Source organism: Vombatus ursinus, unplaced genomic scaffold (genome assembly GCF_900497805.2).
Source record: "Vombatus ursinus unplaced genomic scaffold, bare-nosed wombat genome assembly UNPS02014821.1, whole genome shotgun sequence".
Taxonomy (NCBI): Eukaryota; Metazoa; Chordata; class Mammalia; order Diprotodontia; family Vombatidae; genus Vombatus; species Vombatus ursinus.
Genome location: NW_020954599.1, coordinates 19,968,994 through 19,988,287, shown reverse-complemented (window position 1 = coordinate 19,988,287; position 19,294 = coordinate 19,968,994). Strand labels below are relative to the sequence as shown.

Sequence of the window (19,294 nt, the reverse complement as noted above, 5' to 3'; positions counted from 1 at the left end):
GTGCTTCTCTGCTTTTGAGGAGGGTGATACAGGTGGGTGCTTCTCTGTTCTAGAGGATGGCGATACAGGTGGGTGCTTCTCTGTTCTTGAGGATGGTGCAGTGGAAGAGTATCTTTCTGTTTTCCCAGAGGGCGATATGGGTAGGTGTTTCTCTGTTCTCCCAGAAGGTGATGCAGATGAGTGTTTCTCTGTTTTCCCAGAAGGTGATACAGGTGGTCGTCTCTCTGTTTTCCCAGAAGGTGATACAGGTGGGTGTTTCTCTGTTTTCCCAGAAGATGACATAGGTGGAGGCCTTTCAGTTCTGGCTGAGGGTGATATAGGTGAATGTCTCTCTGTTTTAGCTGAGCCTGAAACAGGAGGATGTCTGTCTGTCTTAGCGGAGGGTGACACAGGTGAATGTCTTTCTGTTTTAGCTGAGGGTGACACAGGTAGATGTGACCTGTGAATTGTCTTTTTAGGGAGCTCTTGAGCTCCCTCTTTACCTTTCACCCTGACAGGCAATTTGCTGCGGCCTTTCTGTTCATCTTCTACTCGTTTCTGCAGCGCCTTTACTTTGTCTTTTATTGAGCCAATGGGGGTTTCTTCTATCACTGGGGACACAGCTCTGACAGTGGGGACAGCTTCAGGTGCTAACCCTGATTCCTCATCTAATGACTCCTCTGAGCTACATTTTTTAAGGTCAGCTGTTCCTTCACTGGTTTGTAAACCTTCCTCCTTTTGCTTTTCTTTTAATTTCCTCCTCACTGGCTTCTTTATCCCCAAGACTGGTCTGTGTGGTTCTTGTATGCTCTGTGTCTCACCTTGGCCCTCCTTTTCTGAACTCCTGCTAATAACAGTAGCCCCAGATTTCTTTCCTACTGCATCTTGGCCTGTCTGTGGCCGCACTTCATGAAGAGCCTCATGAGAATTTAGATCGTCAGTGAGATACTTCACTATCCCAGTTGAGTCTTTTTTAACTTCTTCTCTTTTCCCTGTTTCTAGTCTAACCTCAACACACGGAGATTCAGTGACTTCTAAGGGAGCCTGTCGCTTAGCCTCTTCAATTTCCTCATCACTGACAATAACCCACTCTTCTTCCACTAATTCTCTCCCTGACTGAGACTTCTGATTTAGGTGTTCTTCTCTGGTGCATGTTCCACTTCTCAAAATTTCATTCACTTTCTCTAAGTCCTCCTTAACTCTTTCAACAATTTCAAAGGGCTCGCCTGGCTCTTCATCAGCTGCCTTTACCAACTCTTTCACCTTAATAGAGCCTGTCTTATCTGAGGCATCTGTTGTCAAGATGGCGGTCATCTTAATCAAATCTTGCTTCATCTCAGAAACTTCAGAGAGCAAGTCCGGACTCGCTAGGACGGGAACTTCATTAACGAGGTGGCTTTTCACGACAGATGTTTCTGTAGATTCTGTCTCATCGTCTTTGACGTGAACAAAAAAACATCGAAAGTAAAATGGAAATCAAAAAAGATATCGGAAAATGTAATCAGGACTGAAACAACACAAAGTCTTTGGCTGCAGTGGTAGGAAGATCAACAAAATGGGCTGGGTATGGTGGATCCACAAGGCCTCGGGGTACAAGAGCAAAGCAAAGCTAACAGAAAACAAAACTGAAAAGGAAAAATGAGCAGGAAATAACTTGCTTAATTTTCTCATCGTAGCAATCCACACATACAACACCAAAGCTATAACAGACAAAATCAACAAGACGTTAAAAAAGGCCACAAATCAAAACAATGAAAAAAACACAGTGAAATTACACAGAGGTATCTCAAGATTGTTCAGATGTCACAGATCAATGTCCAAATAAAAAAATAAACAAGGAAAAAAAAGTGGTGGTGGGGGGAAGCATTAGAATTGCCAGAAAGTTGATTTCCTCTAAGAGAAAGCCAGTGGTAGCAAACTGTCAGAATAACATTTGAAAATGTGTTCACATTTTTAAATAACCAAAACAAAGAATACTTCTTGAGTTCTGTGTGTTCAATTCTGGTATGTGCAACATGTTAGCTATATTATGTATGTAGATCTGAGTCAGCTGCAAACCGGCATTTCATCTAAGGGAAACTCACACCTAACAATGAAACAAACAGTGTCATGTTGAGAGGCACAGGCCTTTGCTTGGAGCGCAGCCTCCTTGTTTAGACAAATAATGAACAGATCAAAGGGAGAAAAAAGGAAGAAAGGGGGAAAAACAAGGATAATTGTGAATTAACTTAGATGTGAGTTGAAAGGTAATGGATGGCAACCCCAAACTCAGAGACATTCACACTAGACACACGCACTGTTTATGTAAGCCAAGTTATTTCCATGCAAAGCAAAGATGTGGCAAAATTGCTGGGAATGTAGCCTTATTTAAGAGCACTGGCAGGAGAATGGTTATAAATAAGAGTTGGTTAAGGAAAAAAAAATACTGTGGTGAAGCGTATTTATTTCCCTACAAACCAATATGTAAAATATTGGATGTGGGCCCCTTATGGCACAGACAAATGTGTAGGCATACGAACCAAGAATGGCAAAGAGATTTTGAAAACTAGCCTCTAGTTAAACTGACAGAGAAGCTTCTGAAAGGAAATAAATTTTGTCCCATTTTGAGATCGTAAACTTGGAGCACATTTTGGTAGCTTATGATTTGAGTTTTTCAAGAGTATACTTTGTTATTTTAAAAATACATCATTGACATCTACGTGCCTATATTCAAAACTAAAAAAAAAATAAATAAACCTTAGCGCCTTAAATCATTTAGGGAAAATTTCTTTTTGTTACAATCGTAGAACCCCCCTCTCCCATAAGCAAGGTGAAGCAGCTTGGGATAGTGGAGGGAGTGCTAGATGTGAAGTCAGCAAGACCCGAGCTGGAATTCCTTTACAGAGATTTAATATGTACTTGTGGGCAAATCAGTTCATTGCTCTAAGCCTCAAGTTTCCTCGTTTGGAAAATGGGGGAAATAATACCACCTACCTCACAGGGTTGTTGTGAGATTAAATGAGATGAAGTAGTATTATTGTAAAGCCCTTTGAAAAATTTAAGGCACTAAATAAGAGGGAGCTCTCTCCTCTTTATTGACCCCCCCCCCCAATCTTCTCTCTCTTCCTATACCCTATCCAAGAAAGGTTCTTTTTCACACATGAGTTTTAGGGGAAGACATAGGGAAATGAGATAAAATATCTAATAGATTCAGAGAGAACAACATAGGTCACTCCAGCAAAATAATCTTCTCTTTGGGAAATTAACACTTTAAGAAAAAAATGATTTGTGCTGGCTTTGGAATTGGGAAGACCTGAGTTGAAGTCTAGCTATGTAGGCCTGAGCAAATCCCTTAACCTCTGTATTGCCTCAGTTTTCTCATCTATAAAATGGAGATAATAATGGTATCTACTTTACAGGGTTGTTAAGATCAAATGAGACAGATATAAAGCACTTTGAGAACCTTAAATGCTAGCTATTATTATTGTTAGAATTGTTGCTCTTTTGAAGGACAAACTCTCAAATTAAACTTTCAAAGTTAATATATTTCTGATAATCTACTTATTTTTGAAAGTTTGGGTAATGATACCCCCTCTCCAATAAAACAAAACAAAATCAGCACCAAAGCATACAGGCTAATATGAAGTCAGATATCTTCATTAAATCCTTTAAGGAATTGATAGGGTATGCATGAAATGCAATCATATAAAAAGAACCCAAACTACTTTGGGATTTTTTTTTTTACATAAAACAACAATTTGGTGGTACAAAAGGTACATTTTCCTCAAAGGTGCATATTCATTTAAGGTAGCCGACCATCAGATGTAATATGAATTAAACAGTTTGGGAAATTTATAATATTTTGAATGTTTTAAGCCTGAAATGAGTTGTAAGGCAGCTGTCTCATGGAAGACCTCATAAAGAGGAATTCTAGCATTGGGAGAAGGATAACATAGTGCTCTGCACATAACAAGCTCTTGATAAAGGCTTGTTTGACTGATAAACAATGTCTAAAAACCATCAAAGTCCCTTCTAGTTTTAATAATCGATAATTGTATAGTTCCCAATTAAAAATAAAGAAAAGTTCCATCTGAAACAGATTTAACTGGGGCAGGGAAGGGTGGGTTGTACTGTTATCCAAACACATCTCCATGCTAAGGCATCCTTTGTCATTGGTTGGCTTTGCCCAATTGGCTTTTTTTTTTAACTTGTTCATTGCTGACTTCTGCAAATGAACAAACACATTTATCCCTCACCATAACCAGAAGTGATTTCCACATAGAGCCATAAGCTTAGTAACACTTCACCACAGAAAAAGGGATTGCATCGCTTCATAAATTTCAGACAGTATCACTTTTATACATATAGGCACCTATGCAAATAATGAATTCTACTCAGAAATTGGTAGGTGGACTTAAAAAGTGATACTGTCCTTTCACTAAAAATCAAGTGTCTGAGTTATAGCAATAAAAAGACAAAACATAAAATGGTGGGATGGGATTCTAAACAAGCATAAGAGCATAGCAGGATTATCAGGGATGTCAAAGGAAAGTGAATGCTTAAATGAGGAATCATTGTATCTTATTGCTAATTAGCTCACTGATTAGATATGTTTGTAATTTAACTGGAAAGCTGCATTTGTAAGTATAAATTAATGCTTAATAATGATAATATAATTATAATAATAAAATTATCATTGTTAGTAATGGCAACTAGCTTGCATTTTTCTCTCATGCTTTTTTTTTAAATTCATAGCCAGCTTTCATACAAACTCAATTTTATTTAAAAATCTTACTTTTTTCTGATGTCATATCGATCTGAAAGAAAACATACATAAATTGAAATGGTTACAAACAGTGCCTTGTCTCAAAGCCCCTGGTGTGCATAATGGCCTGTTACCCACATACTTTATACAAATGGGGATCAGCACAGGCTTGAGGAATGACTCCATAGCTGATTCTCACTCTCAGGGCTGATGGCCTGGGTTTGTGGACAATCTTTCTTATTCTTGTTCATCAGAATTGAGATAATTTCTCTGTATTCTTTACCAAGAGTTGAGTATTGGGAGGGTGATAAGGTGAGGCTTCAAGTGGTTTAAATCCTATTCAGAGCCTTTCCAAAGAAGCTAGGGCAGGGAAGGAAGCATTGGACTGGAAGAATTCTGGATGTTAGAAGTAAATGTTCGTGGGGGAAAAGACAGGAAGAGCTCAACTTGGCATTGGAGCCTGAAGGTTAATTTTGTGGAATAAAAGGCAAGAAAAGGAAGGATGCCAAAGGTGATTATCTGTTTTTTGTTTTGTTCTGTTTTGCATGCATTTTCATTATGATGAAATCAGCAAGGTCCAGATTTTTTAATGTCATTTCATTTTTTTTGTCTGTTTCAGACCCGTGATTTCTTTGGCACGAGGAACTCCAAGATGAAGAAATTCCTTCTGCTATTGCTGGTCTGTATCTTCTCTGCAACTCAGTGTATAAAAGAGTTGTTTTGAGACATTATGTGACTTGCTTGGGGTCAAGCAATTAGGTATTCTTGACTCTGAAGCCAATTGCCATGCTGACTCATGATTTCTATAGCTTGCCTTTAATCACTCTTGATACCTTTCCCTTTAATGCAGATGAAAGGATTTGTTAAAAAATCCCCAATTTTTACATACCAAAATTGTCATAGTCATTTTGTAAATTATTTTATATAGGTTTCCAGTATTTTTCCAATGGGAAATATGAGGATTAATTCACAGAATGGTATATTTCCATGGCTCATAGGTTTTGTTAAGGCTGAATTTCAGTGGAAACAAAGAATTCAGTTTTCTCACATTTAGTGTATGTAATTTCACATGGCTAATGAGTGCCATTTATTTAATCATCACCCCTCCTGTTACATCACTCCATTTAAAGTGGAATTGAAAGCATGGGAGTTCAATTGAGATGTCTTGCTATTAAGAGGCAAAACATACAAATGGTTTTTCCTGTGCTTTATTTTCACATCAGCAATGCTTATTTTCAATGATTTATTGGATATCTCTCAATCTTTATGTAGTTAGTATCATAATAAATATACTTATTTTTAAAAACTGAAAGAACCTAAATTTCAAAAAATAGAGCCCAATTTAGTATTTAGTTGCTATAGTTAAATATCCATCTTTCTATAACTGGAAGTTTTATTTATACAGAATAAGACTTTCAGTTTTGGACATGGCCAATGTAGGAATTGTAAAAAAATGCAGTCAACCAAAACAAAGGTGTTTAATCCTCATCCATCTTCCAGTGGAGGAGGCAAAAGGGAGAAAATACATGCTTAATTGTGGGGGGGAGTTTTTTTTTTTAAGTCTCTGGGATATTGGTTCAAGTCACCATAATAATGTGGAAATGCCTAAATCATTAGCTGTGTATTGTACATGGCATAAATTTTGGTGGAAATCTAGCCACCCTCTGAAGCTGGGACATGTGGGCATTTTCCGTGTTTCATGAGCTTGTCTTAAGGGAAGGGGAAGGATCAGTAGCTGATAGTCTGAGTTCTCCTGTCTCAGCCATCCCTAAAACACATTTTTCTTTCCAAATTGAGCACCAATTGATTTTGTGGTTGGAAGTGGCAATCTTTACCCTACACTCTGCTTCTACTACAAAGGCATGATGCACTTTCAGAAGGTCTTTTAAATTTTATATTGTTTGGTGTTCAAAAACAAGGCCGTTGAACCCCCTTCTTGAAACAGAGATGAAAGATCCACAAAGGTTGAACCTTTGATTGGATAATACTAAAATACTAAGTAGGTCACTAAAAGTGAACCCACAATTTTTCAGCCTAGATGATGGCCAGCAGAACAAAAGTAAACCACCTTAAGAAAACTCAGTCCTGTGTGACAGATGTAAGCCTCTAAGAGAATCATTTCAATTTGGTGTCAAGGAAACAGAAGTAGGCATTATACTTTTGGGCTTATCAAGAACAATTGCTTCATTTGCATGCAAGGTCCCATTTGTTAGTGATTAGAACACTGATAACAGCCATGAGCAAGTGACACAGTAGCAAAATTACCTCTTCCTCCTGCTCCTGATCTGATTCTGACTCCTTGCAGCCCCAAGATGCCATGCAAAAGGAGGAGAAAACAAAACAGCAGGGAAAGCAGAGACTATTTAGATACAAAGAAGAGGAAAATACCCTGTTGCCAAATACTAACAGGCAGATATTCAGAGAGCATACTTTTTTTTACAATCAAAAGACAAGCAGAAAAATTCAAGAGGATTGACTTAAACGTTGAAGTCTGTAGATTCAAGACAAAAGACCGAAATTATAGTTAACTGCTAGGCTGACGGTAGATTTCAATGCCTGACTTACACGAGCTAACATAATGCATAGCACAGTAGTAATAAAAAATGATAATTATGTATTGTTTCACATATGCTTAGTATGATTTTTTGTTATAATTCCATGTTATAAATATTTTTTTATTTATGACCATGACACATTCCGCTCATTAGAGATGGATTATGAGATTAATAAATGTATGTTAGAATGCTCTGTAGGCACATGCTGAAAACAATTTAACATAAGAACATTAGTTTTAACTTCAGTTAACCATTGCTACTTCAGTAAAGAAGTACATAAACAGACTGAAAAAAGTAACATTTGATAGACTCCCCATTTTGTCCAGTGTAACTGATTAGTAAGCAATTCCAAAGCATTAGGGTATTGGTTAGGATTACATTAGAGATGTCTTTTGACAAAAAAAAAAAAAATACATTTCACAAGCACAGTAAACTCTGATACTCTATATCTTGGGACTTTCTATTAAATAACACAATAGTAATAAATAATACAATAGTAATGATAGAAATTCATTAGGATAACTCCAAGGCTACATAAGAGGATGAATTGCCTTATAAATAAAAAGATTAAATGATATTTTAATAACACAAAGTACCTTTTATTACATCCTAATTGTCCAAATTCATATCATTCATACCTGGTTGCTATATGTTAAATGTATTAAATGCTATGTATTAAATGTATTCAATAAAATTGAATTAACCAGAATATACAAGTCTTGAAGTGTGCTAGATAACAGATCCCTGGTCCTACTCCACACATACTCCCCCACCCTTATTGCCATACCCCTCCTGCACCTCCCAGTGTTGGTGGTGGGAATCTGGTCCTAATGATCACTGCTAATGATTATTCCTACTGAGACTTCAACTCTGAAGAATTTAAAAGGGGAAAACTTCAGAGAGAAAACAGGCAGCTGTCTGAAACATCTTGTGTCAGGAGCCTGTGTCATTTAGGGAGAAACCAGAGAACCTAAGCCTTTCCCCCTGTACATTGCATGATATTAAAGTAGAACTGAAAAAATCTTTTAGGCAATTGACATTATGTTTATATGTGTGTGTGCATATACACACACTCTAACATTACACATGCAATTCTTTCCATGATGGGATGAAAATATCATGGGATTTCCCTGATTTTAAAGTCTATAATATTCCTGCAGATGTTTTCTTTCTTTCTTCCTTTCTTTCTCTCTCTCTTTCTTTCTCATTCATGGTTAAGTGACTTGCCCAGGGTCACACAGCTAGTAAACATCTCAGGCTGGATTTGAACTCAGGTCCTCCTCACTCCAGGGCTGGTGCTCTAACCATTGCACCACTTAGCTACCCCTCGATGTTCAATTTGAGAAATGGAATTTGATGATATCTTGTTGGGTCTGAATAGATTACTCTAGTTTCACAATGAAGGAAACACAGGAATCAAGAGCATGGCAGTTTCTTTGTTATCAGTTAAAAATGTTAAGTTATTGCAACTTTTACCCCTCTTCAGTGCTCACAACAATTTTAAGAAATGTTTCCATTTTTAATTCAATTATTTCCTCTGGCAAAAGAATAAAAGTGACTGCTACTTTTCCCCCTTAGGTTGAGAACTAGAAATGCTACGGGGAATTATAAATAATCAACTCTGTGTGATCACAACTAGGTTGCCTTTGTCTCCCTAAACAAAGTTGGAGAGAATCTGGTCCCACAGTAGTTGAGGTTCTGCTGCAGTAAGTTAGACAGTACCTTAGTATAAAGCGGCAGTGTGATATTTAAATTGCAGATCGCTTGATGCACCAATCCCCTTGTTGATTTGGGCTCCTTCATGAAGGAAAGTCTTCCACAAGGTTCCTGAGTTGTATCCCGAACCTGCAAGAGGGAGAACATAGAAACAGAGTTTGGAATTCAGACCTACTTTGTTCTTATTAGACAGTGTCCAAAACCATTAGGAGGGGAAAGTTTGGGGGCAGAGAATCTTCTCTTAATGTGTCTATGTGTATGCATATGTATACATGTGTGTGTATATGTGTATATATATTCCTTTATATATGTGTGGTATATCTATTTTATTTATATATATTATACACATGTGTGTATATATATATTTATATTACAGACATCTTTATTCATAACATTTGTATACAGCCAGGAATCAGAGCTCTGTTTTAGACATGACACATTGTAGGTTTTGGTGACGATCTTAATTACGTGTGAGAAAGCATCTTTCAAAAGTAAATGATCTATAATGAAAGAGAGCAATTTGTACCTTAGCGTACCTCATGGGAAAAAGGCCATTTGGATATTTAGCTTATGGGACTGAGTGGTGAAGAAAGGCAAATGGTGAAGTAAATAGAGGTAAAGGGAAATGGTGTTTCCTTTTTATTCTGTAGTTTTAATATGCAATTTTTGAATCTTATAGGTTTGTAAACTTGGCTGTCTTAGCTATGTCTTGGATCAGCAAGTCAAGAAACATTTCTTAAGCACCTCCTATGCGCCAAGCCCTGCGCCAAGTACCACCTTGGAGAGACAAGTCAAGGAAAGCTTCTGGTTTTTGTGAGAGGAGGAAGGGAGAAGAGAGAACTTTTGGAAGGAGGTCTCATTTTTTTCTGCGATCTGAGGCAAGGTTCTCAGATGGGAAAGTGGAAGGAGGATTTGGAAAGTGACGGTGGAGAGTGGGATAATGAATCAGTTAGGGAGGTGTAAAAGAATTAACCTGTATGTATGGAGGCTGGAAAAAAAGATTTTGAACCAGGAACTGAACTCACTGGGGAAGGGAAGTGTCCTGGAGGTTGGTAGACAAATGCCAGCAGAAGGGTTGGGCGAGGCTTCCTGCATAAGGTGGGATTTTACTTGGGACTTAACGGAAGCAAGGGAGGTCAGTAGGCAGAACATTCCAGGCAAGGGGAACTTGAACCAACTGGAGTTGAGAAATGGGGTGTCTTATTTATGTAACAGCCAGGAAGCCAGTGTCGCTGGATTGAAGAGTACGTGTTGGGGAATGAGGCCTAAAAACCCTGGAAAGGTAGGAGGGGGAGGGGTTATAAAGGGCTCTGAACGCCAAATAGAGCATTTTGTCTTTGATCATGGAGGTGTTAGTAAGCTACTGGAGTTTATTAAGTGTGTGTGGAGACTTGATGTAGACAAGAACCACCAGCAGCTATTGTAATAATCCAAGTGCGAAGTGATAAGGCCCTGACTGAGATTGGGGGCAGCGTCAAAGAAGAGAAGGAGTCATATATGAGAGATATTGCAAAGGTGAAATCAGCAGGCCTTGGCAATAGCTCGAATGGAGGTGGTGGTGGTGAGAAATGGTGAGGAGTCCACGCTGGGTGACTGGGAGGATGGCGGTACCCTTGACAGTAATGAGGAAGTTTGGAAAGGGGGAAACATGAGTTTAGTTTAAGGTGTCTGATAGGTAGTTGGAGATGTGAAATTTGAGAATTATCACCATAGAGATAGCAATTAAATCCATAGGAACTGTTGAGATCACCAAGTGTACTATAGCGGGAGAAGAGAAGAGGGCCCAGGACAGAACAGTCAGAGGGTGTGATTTGAAAGAGGAATCAGCAAAGGAGACCAAGGAATAGTCTGATAGGTGGGAGGAGAATGTGGTGTCCCAAAAACCTAGAGAGAAGAGAGTGTCAAAGGCTACCGAAAGGCTGAAATTCAAGCAAAAGGCACATTTCTCAGGTTCTTGACAGTTTGAAAATGGACCATTGGATTTGATGACTAAGGGATCATGGTTAACTTTGGAGAGAACAGTTTCAGAGGGATGATAATGTTGGGAACTAGACACATGCATAGTGTTATGTATGATGGCCTTTTGAAGAGTTTAGTTACGAAGGGCAGAAGCGATATAGGATGGTAGAAGAAGCAATCTGTTGGAGGAGACAAGATGGAGTGAGATCACTTGAAGAAGTGATAATAAGGGTTAGCCTTTGGTAAGGGGTAAGGCTACTTCATCATGTGAGACAGGGGTGAAGGAAGAGAGAGTATCAGAAAGGGACTTGAGTGATAGGAGAAGAGGGAGCTCAGAGCAAATGGCCTTAACATTTTCTGTAAAATAGGCAAGGTTCTCAGCTGAGAGGGTAGGGGATGTTGTAGGAGGGATAAAAGGTTTGGAAGAATGGAATAGTGAATTGATAAAGGAGGTATAGCAAGATTTCCTAGCAGCAGAAAGGGCCCAGTTGAAATTGTGTAATCCAGATCTTTGGTGGACCCTATCAGAATGATCGTTTGATTTTCTTCACCTTCATACACATTAAGTACATGTGTAAGAGTAAATGTTGGGAGTGATCTAAGGCTGAGGCGTAGCAGAGCAGTCAATGGAATGATAACGGGGCTAGGGATTCACAAGAGGAGGATGGTGTAGAGTTAAATTGGTTTACTAGAAGGTCAAGAGGGGGAAAGAGTGGCTATAGCAGGGGAGATGGCCTAGGAGAGAATTGAGGGGTTAAGGGATTGGAGATCATGGTGTGAACAAAGAATAAGGTTTTGTAAGGGAAGGGAGAGGTGACAAGCCAAATTATTATGCTCAGATCAGGGGATTTTGGAACTCTTGAATGGTACAATTATGTACAAATGTACAACGGTATAATGATGGCAAGATTAAGGGTACGACCATCTTTGTGTGTAGTGGAGAAATAGCTCATAGGAAGCAAGTAGGGTAAAAAATTTATTGCTTAGGGGGTTTGAGGAAGAGTCAATATAAGTTGAAGTCTCTTATTATGAGGGTGGGGGTTGGGTAGGAGAGGAAAATGGTGAGTCATGAACCGAACTCTATGAAAAAGGAAGGAAAGTGACCTGGGTGTCTATAGACAACAGTTACTAAGATTTTGATTGGGTGAAAGATAAGAATATTATGAACCTCAAAGGAAGAAAAGTTACTCAATGATGGAAGGAGGGAGAGAACATGGAAGTGGCAATAGGCAGCAAGGAATATTCTGACGCTTCCCACCTCTACTAGTGTTCTGAGAAGAATGAAGAAAGCTAAAAACCAGTCCTGGAAAGGGTAGCCAGTGAGGCTGTGCCATTTGGGAGGCAGGTTTCAGTAATTGTTAGTAGATGGAAGGAGTAGAAGAAGAAAAGATTAAGGATGAAAGGAAGTTTGTTGCCTATAGAACGGGCATTCCAAAGGGCACAGTGAAAGGGCTGGGTCATGTTTGTTTGAAAAATTGACGTAGGAGGGTGAAAAATGGGATCTGGAAGATGATCTACAGGAGTTAAGAATCACTGGATGTGGAAAGGTGAGACTGTTCATCATTCTCTTAAAAGAGAACCTCTTAAGAACCTCTCTTAAAAGAATGAAATTGAAAGATCTGTTCAATCATACACATTTTTGAAAATCAAAATTTAACAATGCTTAATTGTGAAATTTAATCACTAGTCAACTAGGTGATGCAACAGATAGAGTGCTGGGACTAGGGTCAGGAATATCCGAGTTCAAATGCAGCCTCAGACACCAAACAGCTGTGTGCCCCTGGGCAAATGAAAAATAGGGATAATAACAGCACCTGCCTTGCAGGATTATGGAAACTAAATGAGATAATATTTGTAAAGCACGTAGTAGGCACTATATAAAAGGCTTATTCACTTCCTTAATAATACTCGTTAAAAAAACATTAAGGAATCCTCTGCTAAGTCATATTATTTCATTTAAAAAAGCAACGGAAGTTGGCTATGAATATAAATCTGCCCTATATGCTTGAACATATTCTGTGACTCTAGGAAAAATGCCATAATATGGAAACAAAGATAAACTATGTCCCACTACTGTGAATTACAATTATATCAGCATTTATGCCATTACCTTGACAAACAGTGGAAGTCTGTTTTCTTTGAAGGCAAAAAAACTGAATATGTGATGTTGACCACTCTTTGTCAGTGGTACCAGATTCCCAAAGCAGTCCACGTAGATAGGTTTTCCTTCTAATACCTATGGGAGAATTGCAAGGAAGGAAGTGGAGAAACATGTTAAGATAAGTGCAATTTTATTTGTTTGGTGAAGATATAACTGGACATTCACCTGGAATTGAATGCTCCCAGAGCATATATGCACCTACCATGACTTTTAGATTGTCCATAATAATATAACCATTTGGAAGTTTCAAATGATTAGAACCATTTGAATTCTCTGCAAATGCTACTCCTTGCTTTTCAATCTACTATAGAAAAATACTGTAAAGTCCCCAGTATTATTAAAAAATCAATAAAGCTTTCTTGTTAGTGAAACTAAAATGACTAAACTGAGTTACTTTGGCACCATTGAGATTCGGATTATGCTGCTAGCCAGAGAAGTTATGGTGTTAAACTATAGTAAAGGGAAAAGTTTATTGGTTAAAAAAATACTCCACTCCTAAATTCAACATAAGGTTCTTAGCAATTCGAAAACTTAAAAACAATAACCTAATTTTGTTAGGGGCATGATTCACTACTCATCCCAACGGAAATGTCTGCAATAGATGTCTATATTCTGCTCCAGCCTTTGACCTTTACTCTGTATGTATCTCTCTGCTTCAAATGTGTTTCTTGCAAACAATATATTGTAGGATTATGGTTTTTAATCCACACTTCTATCTGATTCTGTTCTATGGGAGAGTTCATCCCATTCTATTTTGCAATTTTGTGAAGATTTTACAAAGACAGCACTTTTCTTTTTGTAGGACTCAACAACGCCAGCATCTACTAAAACCACACTCACTCCATAGAAGTATTGACTATAAAAGCTCATTGGAATTTTAGAGCCACTTATAACCCAACAGTTGATAGGCCTGTAACCATCCAAACCAGCAGATGAAGTGAACCCCAGTACTACCAGACAAAGCTGCAGTTATTTTGCGTTGTTATTTGGTCTGGCTCCATCTTTATTTTCATTCTGCTTTCAAACCATTTAGGTCGGATAGTTATAAGGGGTGCATCTGGCTTTGTACATCCAGTACCTCCACATCCCTGCTCCTTGCAACCTCAGCAAAGTTCTCCTGTTGTTCTAGAGTCTTGTCCACTTTGTCATCAGTCATGCAGAAGCATCGCAACCGTGCTTCGATGGGATCCTGTGATTTGGCAAACACTACAAATTTGGCCATATAGGGTACGCAGATAATCTCTCTGTACACTTGGGAAGCGAAAGTAACAGATTCCTGAATTTGTCGACAGTCTATCAACCAGAACCTAAAGAAAGAAAGAACATAAAACTAATAAGTACTTCACCCATGGTACTTGTTCAATAAATGCTGGGAGGAGATGGATGAAATATGATCACATCTTTAAGGAAAAGTTCTTGAATATTTTGGTTGTCCTTTCATAAATCATCTGAAAGTTTGTACTATTAAGAATGATGCAAGAGTTTTAAAAATACCTTTATAACCTTGACCTTTTTATTTGGTCAGTTCTCAAAAAATATTTTGCCTATAAAACAGCTCAAGTTTATATTATATACCCCTAACACCAATCTACAGTAAATACAGAACTGCATTTCCCCTCTGTAACCTGTATCTCCTCAACTTGTCAATCATCATCAGGAATCAAAGAATTTTAAAGTTGTGGAAGACACTGTTAGGATTAGCTAGTATGACCCCTCAGTTATACAGAAGAGGTAACAGACTTATTACATACAGTAAAGGGAAAGAAGGGAGGGAGGCGAAAATTGTTTGGACCTTATTGTCATCAGATTTGGCTCAAAGAGGGAATAGTATATACTTTCAGTTGATTATAGAAGTCTATCTTACTCAATAAGGAGGGGAAAGGAGAAAGAAAAGGGAGGAAGTGGTCAGAAGCAAAACATTGGTGAAAAGGAAAAGGGTGAAAGGAGAGAGAAAAGTATAAATGTGGGGGAAGGATTAGGATGGAGAGAAATACACAGTAATCATAACCTGTGAATGGAATGAACTCTCCCATAAAATGGAAGCAGATAGAAGAGTGGATTAAAAACCATAATCCTACAATATGTTGTTTATGAGAGACACATTTGAAGCAGAAAGATACAGAGTAAAGGTAAAAGGCTGGAGCAAAAAAAAACAAAAACAACAACAACAACAAAAAAAAAACACAGGTAGCAATCCTGCTCTCAGACAAAGAAAAAAATCTAATAATTAAAAGAGATAAGGAAGGAAACTACATCTGACCAATAGTGCCATAGGCAATGAAGTAATATCACTACTAAACATATGCACAAAGTGGTATAACATCCAAATACTTAGAGGAGAAGTTCAGGGAGTTACAGGAAGAAATAGACAGCAAAACTATGTGGGGGATTTCAACCTACCCCTCTCAGAACTAGATAAATCTAACCACAAAATAAACAAGAAAGAAGTTAAGGAGGTGAATAGAATTTTAGAAAAGCTAGATATGGTAGACCTCTGGAGAAAACTGAATGGGAATAGAAAGGAATATATCTTTTTCTCAGCAGCACATGGCACCCACACAAAAATTGACCATTTACTAACTAGGGCATAAAAACCTCACAATCCAATGCAGAAAAGAAAAATATTAAATGCATTCTTTTCAGATCATGATGCAATAAAAATTAAATGTAATAAAGGGCTGTGGAAAGACAGACTAAAATTAATTGGAAACTAAGTAATCTAATCCTAGAGAATGAGTGGGTCAAACAAATCATAGAGACAATAACTTCATCAAATAGAATGACAATTATGAGACAACATACCAAATAGTTCTTAGGGGAAATTTTATATCTCTAAATGCTTACATGAATAAAATAGAGAAAGAAGAGATCAATGAACTGGGCATGCAACTAAAAAAAGCTAGAAAAAGAACAAATTTAAAATCCCTAATTAAATACCAAATTAGAAATGCTGAAAATCAAAGGAGAGATTAATAAAGTTGAAATTAAGAAAACTATTGGAGTAACAAATAAAACTAAGAGCTGAATAGTAGCACCTACCTCATAAAACTGTTATGAGACTCAGATATGCAAAGTACTTTGCAACCCTTAAAGTTCTATATAAATGTTACAGGTATATACATACACACACACACACACACACATATATATATATAAGGGATATTTTAAAAACAAAAAACCTTATACAGATAATAGGTTGCTTTTAATACAAATAAGTCCCTTACGCTGGGCAGATTAAGTGTCAGACCTAGAATCAGGAAAACTCATCTTCTTGAGTTCAAATATGGCTTCAGACACTTACTAGTTGTGTGATGCTGGGCAAGTCACTTAACCCTGTTTGTCTCAGTTTCCTCATCTGTAAAATGAGCTAAAGAAGGAAATAGCAAGCCCTTCCTGTAACTTTGCAAGAAAACCCCAAAATGGGGTTACAAAAAATCTGTCACGACTCAACAACTTTCTTATACTTCTGCAATTTCTTCAGTTGTGCAAAGTAATTGTTGTGTAGGGACAAAATTTTGAAGGCCCTCCACCTTTGGTTTTAAAATTGTGAGTTATCATTCATAGGATATTCACTCACATACCTTTGTTGTTTTAAGCAACGTTGGTCATTTTGCTGACAGCAGGAAACTCGTGCTTAAGACCTGCAAGTATTTGGAAAAGTCTACTGGCTGCTTCTCAAATCATAACAATTTAGAATGAGAAGCTATCCATTTTCCTTATATTGGACTTTAATGAGACATGTTTTTCATTATGTTAGCACTATTAGTTCTCCTGCCAAATCTAATTTAACATATAAAACTAAACCCACAGTACGTAAGTAAAAGTCTAATCTCTTTCTCAGAGAAAATGGAATAAAACAAAGTCAGAAGCAGGGACTTCCTGTGCATCACCATACCTGGCAGACACATTAGTTGTAAAGGAAACACATTCATTGACAAATGTGAGTGGTGTGGTCCCTGTGATATCTTCCCACTGTGCTGGAGTCGTTCCACCTGAAATAATAACAATTGCAGACACACAAAAATTAAAGATCAGGAAAAGCTCCACCCACAGGACTCTAAGAGATGTTCCCATGCTTAGGTTCATTACACCAACCCCCTCACCCCATAAAATGACACAATGAAAACAAGGCAGTCCATACTGCTTCAGTTAACAGAGGGCTGAGATAGTTACATGCAAGGATCATTGTGATATCATTTTTCTAATCAATATTTTGGCTTAAACATTAATTGTCAGCCCCTGAAGACTATTTGAATCATGTACATTTTCCAATTAAACAAATCCCTGGCTAATGTGGAAACTATTAATTCTACATTAGCAGAAGTATTAATATTATAAACATTTATAATTCTTTTCCTATTAAAGAACTGATAGCATAATTAACCTTGCTGAGCATTTTGAATAAATATGGGAAAACAAGAGGTTCCAGAATGTTTTGTGTATACCATGCCAAAGCAACCTATGGTCTTATTAATCATCTATCAGTCCACAAGAATTAAGTGCTGGCTTACTTTGTCCTGAACACTGTGCTAAGGGTCGAATATACAAAGACAGGCAAAAATATGGTCCCTTACCTGAAGGAGCTTGCATTCTAATGAGGGAAATATTTAAATGTGTGTATACATAAGTTGTACTCCTACATATCAAGCAGATATTTAGGAAGTGCTAAAAAGGAAAGCCCTAAATAACATTATTTTAAAAAAAAGATGGTTTTCTTTTTAAACAAATAGGAATCAGACAGTTAAGAACATGGAAGTCATTGCCAAATCAACACCGACTCGTTAGAATATAATCAAAATCAATAACTAATAAAAATGAGAAGATGCACCAAAAGCAATTCCAATCTGACCTACTTAAATGTTCTGTTACTGCCCCAAATCTGAGAAGGATAAAACAACAGACCCTTCTCATTTCCTAAGGAAGTATAACTGACGTAAATCAAACACAATTTCCTTGCCAAGGCAACCCCTATTTAGAACATGAAATTACTTTTAGAGTTATATGGAGAAAGGTGGTGAAGAATTATAAACAGTATTGCCTGGAAAAATATGTTTACAGAAAGCTTGGCAAGAAACCTAAGTTAAGACAAAGCATCCTGAAGACATTTAATAACGAACTGGAAGGACAATAAAAATATCATTTTTTTCATTTGCCTTTTCTCAGTCCTCATTCTTCTTGACCTTTCTGCAATAGACAACACTGCTCTCCACCTCTTCCTCTTGGTTACTGTCTCCTCTCTGGGTTTTCATGACACTGCTCGGTTGTGATTCATTTCCTATGAGACCATACTGGTCTTTACAGGATCATCATTCATGACTTGCCCCCTGTGCATGGACACACCCTGGAGTCCTACCCTGGGCTCTCTTTTCTCTTTGTATTCTTTTGATGATCTCATCAGTTCTAATGGATGCAACTATCATCTATATATAGGGGACTCACAAATCTTCAGATCACACTTTAGTCTCTATCTCCAACTGCCTAGTATCTCTGCCTTGACATCTAAGAGGTACCTCAAATTCAATAAGTCTAAAATAGAATTCATTCTCTTTTCTCCCAAATATACTCCTCCTACAAACTTCCAAATTTCTGTCAGTGGCACCTTTATTCTTCTAATCACCCAGGTTTTCAATCTTGGAGTCATTCTTGACTCTTCATACCCAATCAATCTTTATAGCCATTTGCTTGCCAAGTCTTGTTGATTTCACCTTCCCATATCAGACCCCCTTATTCATACCACAACCACTCTAATTCATTCCCTCATCACCTCTTACCTTGACTACTGCAACAACTTCCCAAATGATTTCCATGCCATCATTTCCTCCTCTCTCTAACCCATCCTTCACTTAGCTGACAAAACAATATTCTTAAATTTCAGGCCTGATCATGTCATTTCTCTGCTCAAGAAGATTCATTGGTTTCCCATTGCCTTTCATATAAAATACAAACTCCTCTGTTTGGCATTAGAAACTCTTCATGAGCTCTTTCCAGGCAGACTATATACAGCTCCTTTCCATACATTCTGTGTTCTGGCCAAACTGGCCTATTTTCTGCTGCCCATACATTCCAGTCCATCTCTTGACTCTGTTCCTTTATAAAGTCTATCTGGAATGGTCTTCCTCCTTACCTCTAGCTCCCTTCAAGGCCATATCCCATCTCCTTCAAGAAGCTAGTCCTGTTTAC

General features: G+C 37.7%; 1 protein-coding gene across 1 annotated transcript in view; it reads right to left on the bottom strand.

Moving 5' to 3' along the window:
* ANK2 (ankyrin 2) overlaps positions 1-19,294 on the bottom strand; it is a 412,172-nt gene that overhangs the window by 38,633 nt on the left and 354,245 nt on the right. Inside the window, 7 exon segments of the mRNA XM_027837420.1 lie at positions 2-1,415; positions 4,754-4,775; positions 6,989-7,021; positions 9,001-9,123; positions 13,064-13,189; positions 14,193-14,421; positions 17,010-17,106. Of these exon segments, the coding sequence (XP_027693221.1) occupies positions 2-1,415; positions 4,754-4,775; positions 6,989-7,021; positions 9,001-9,123; positions 13,064-13,189; positions 14,193-14,421; positions 17,010-17,106 (2,044 nt within the window).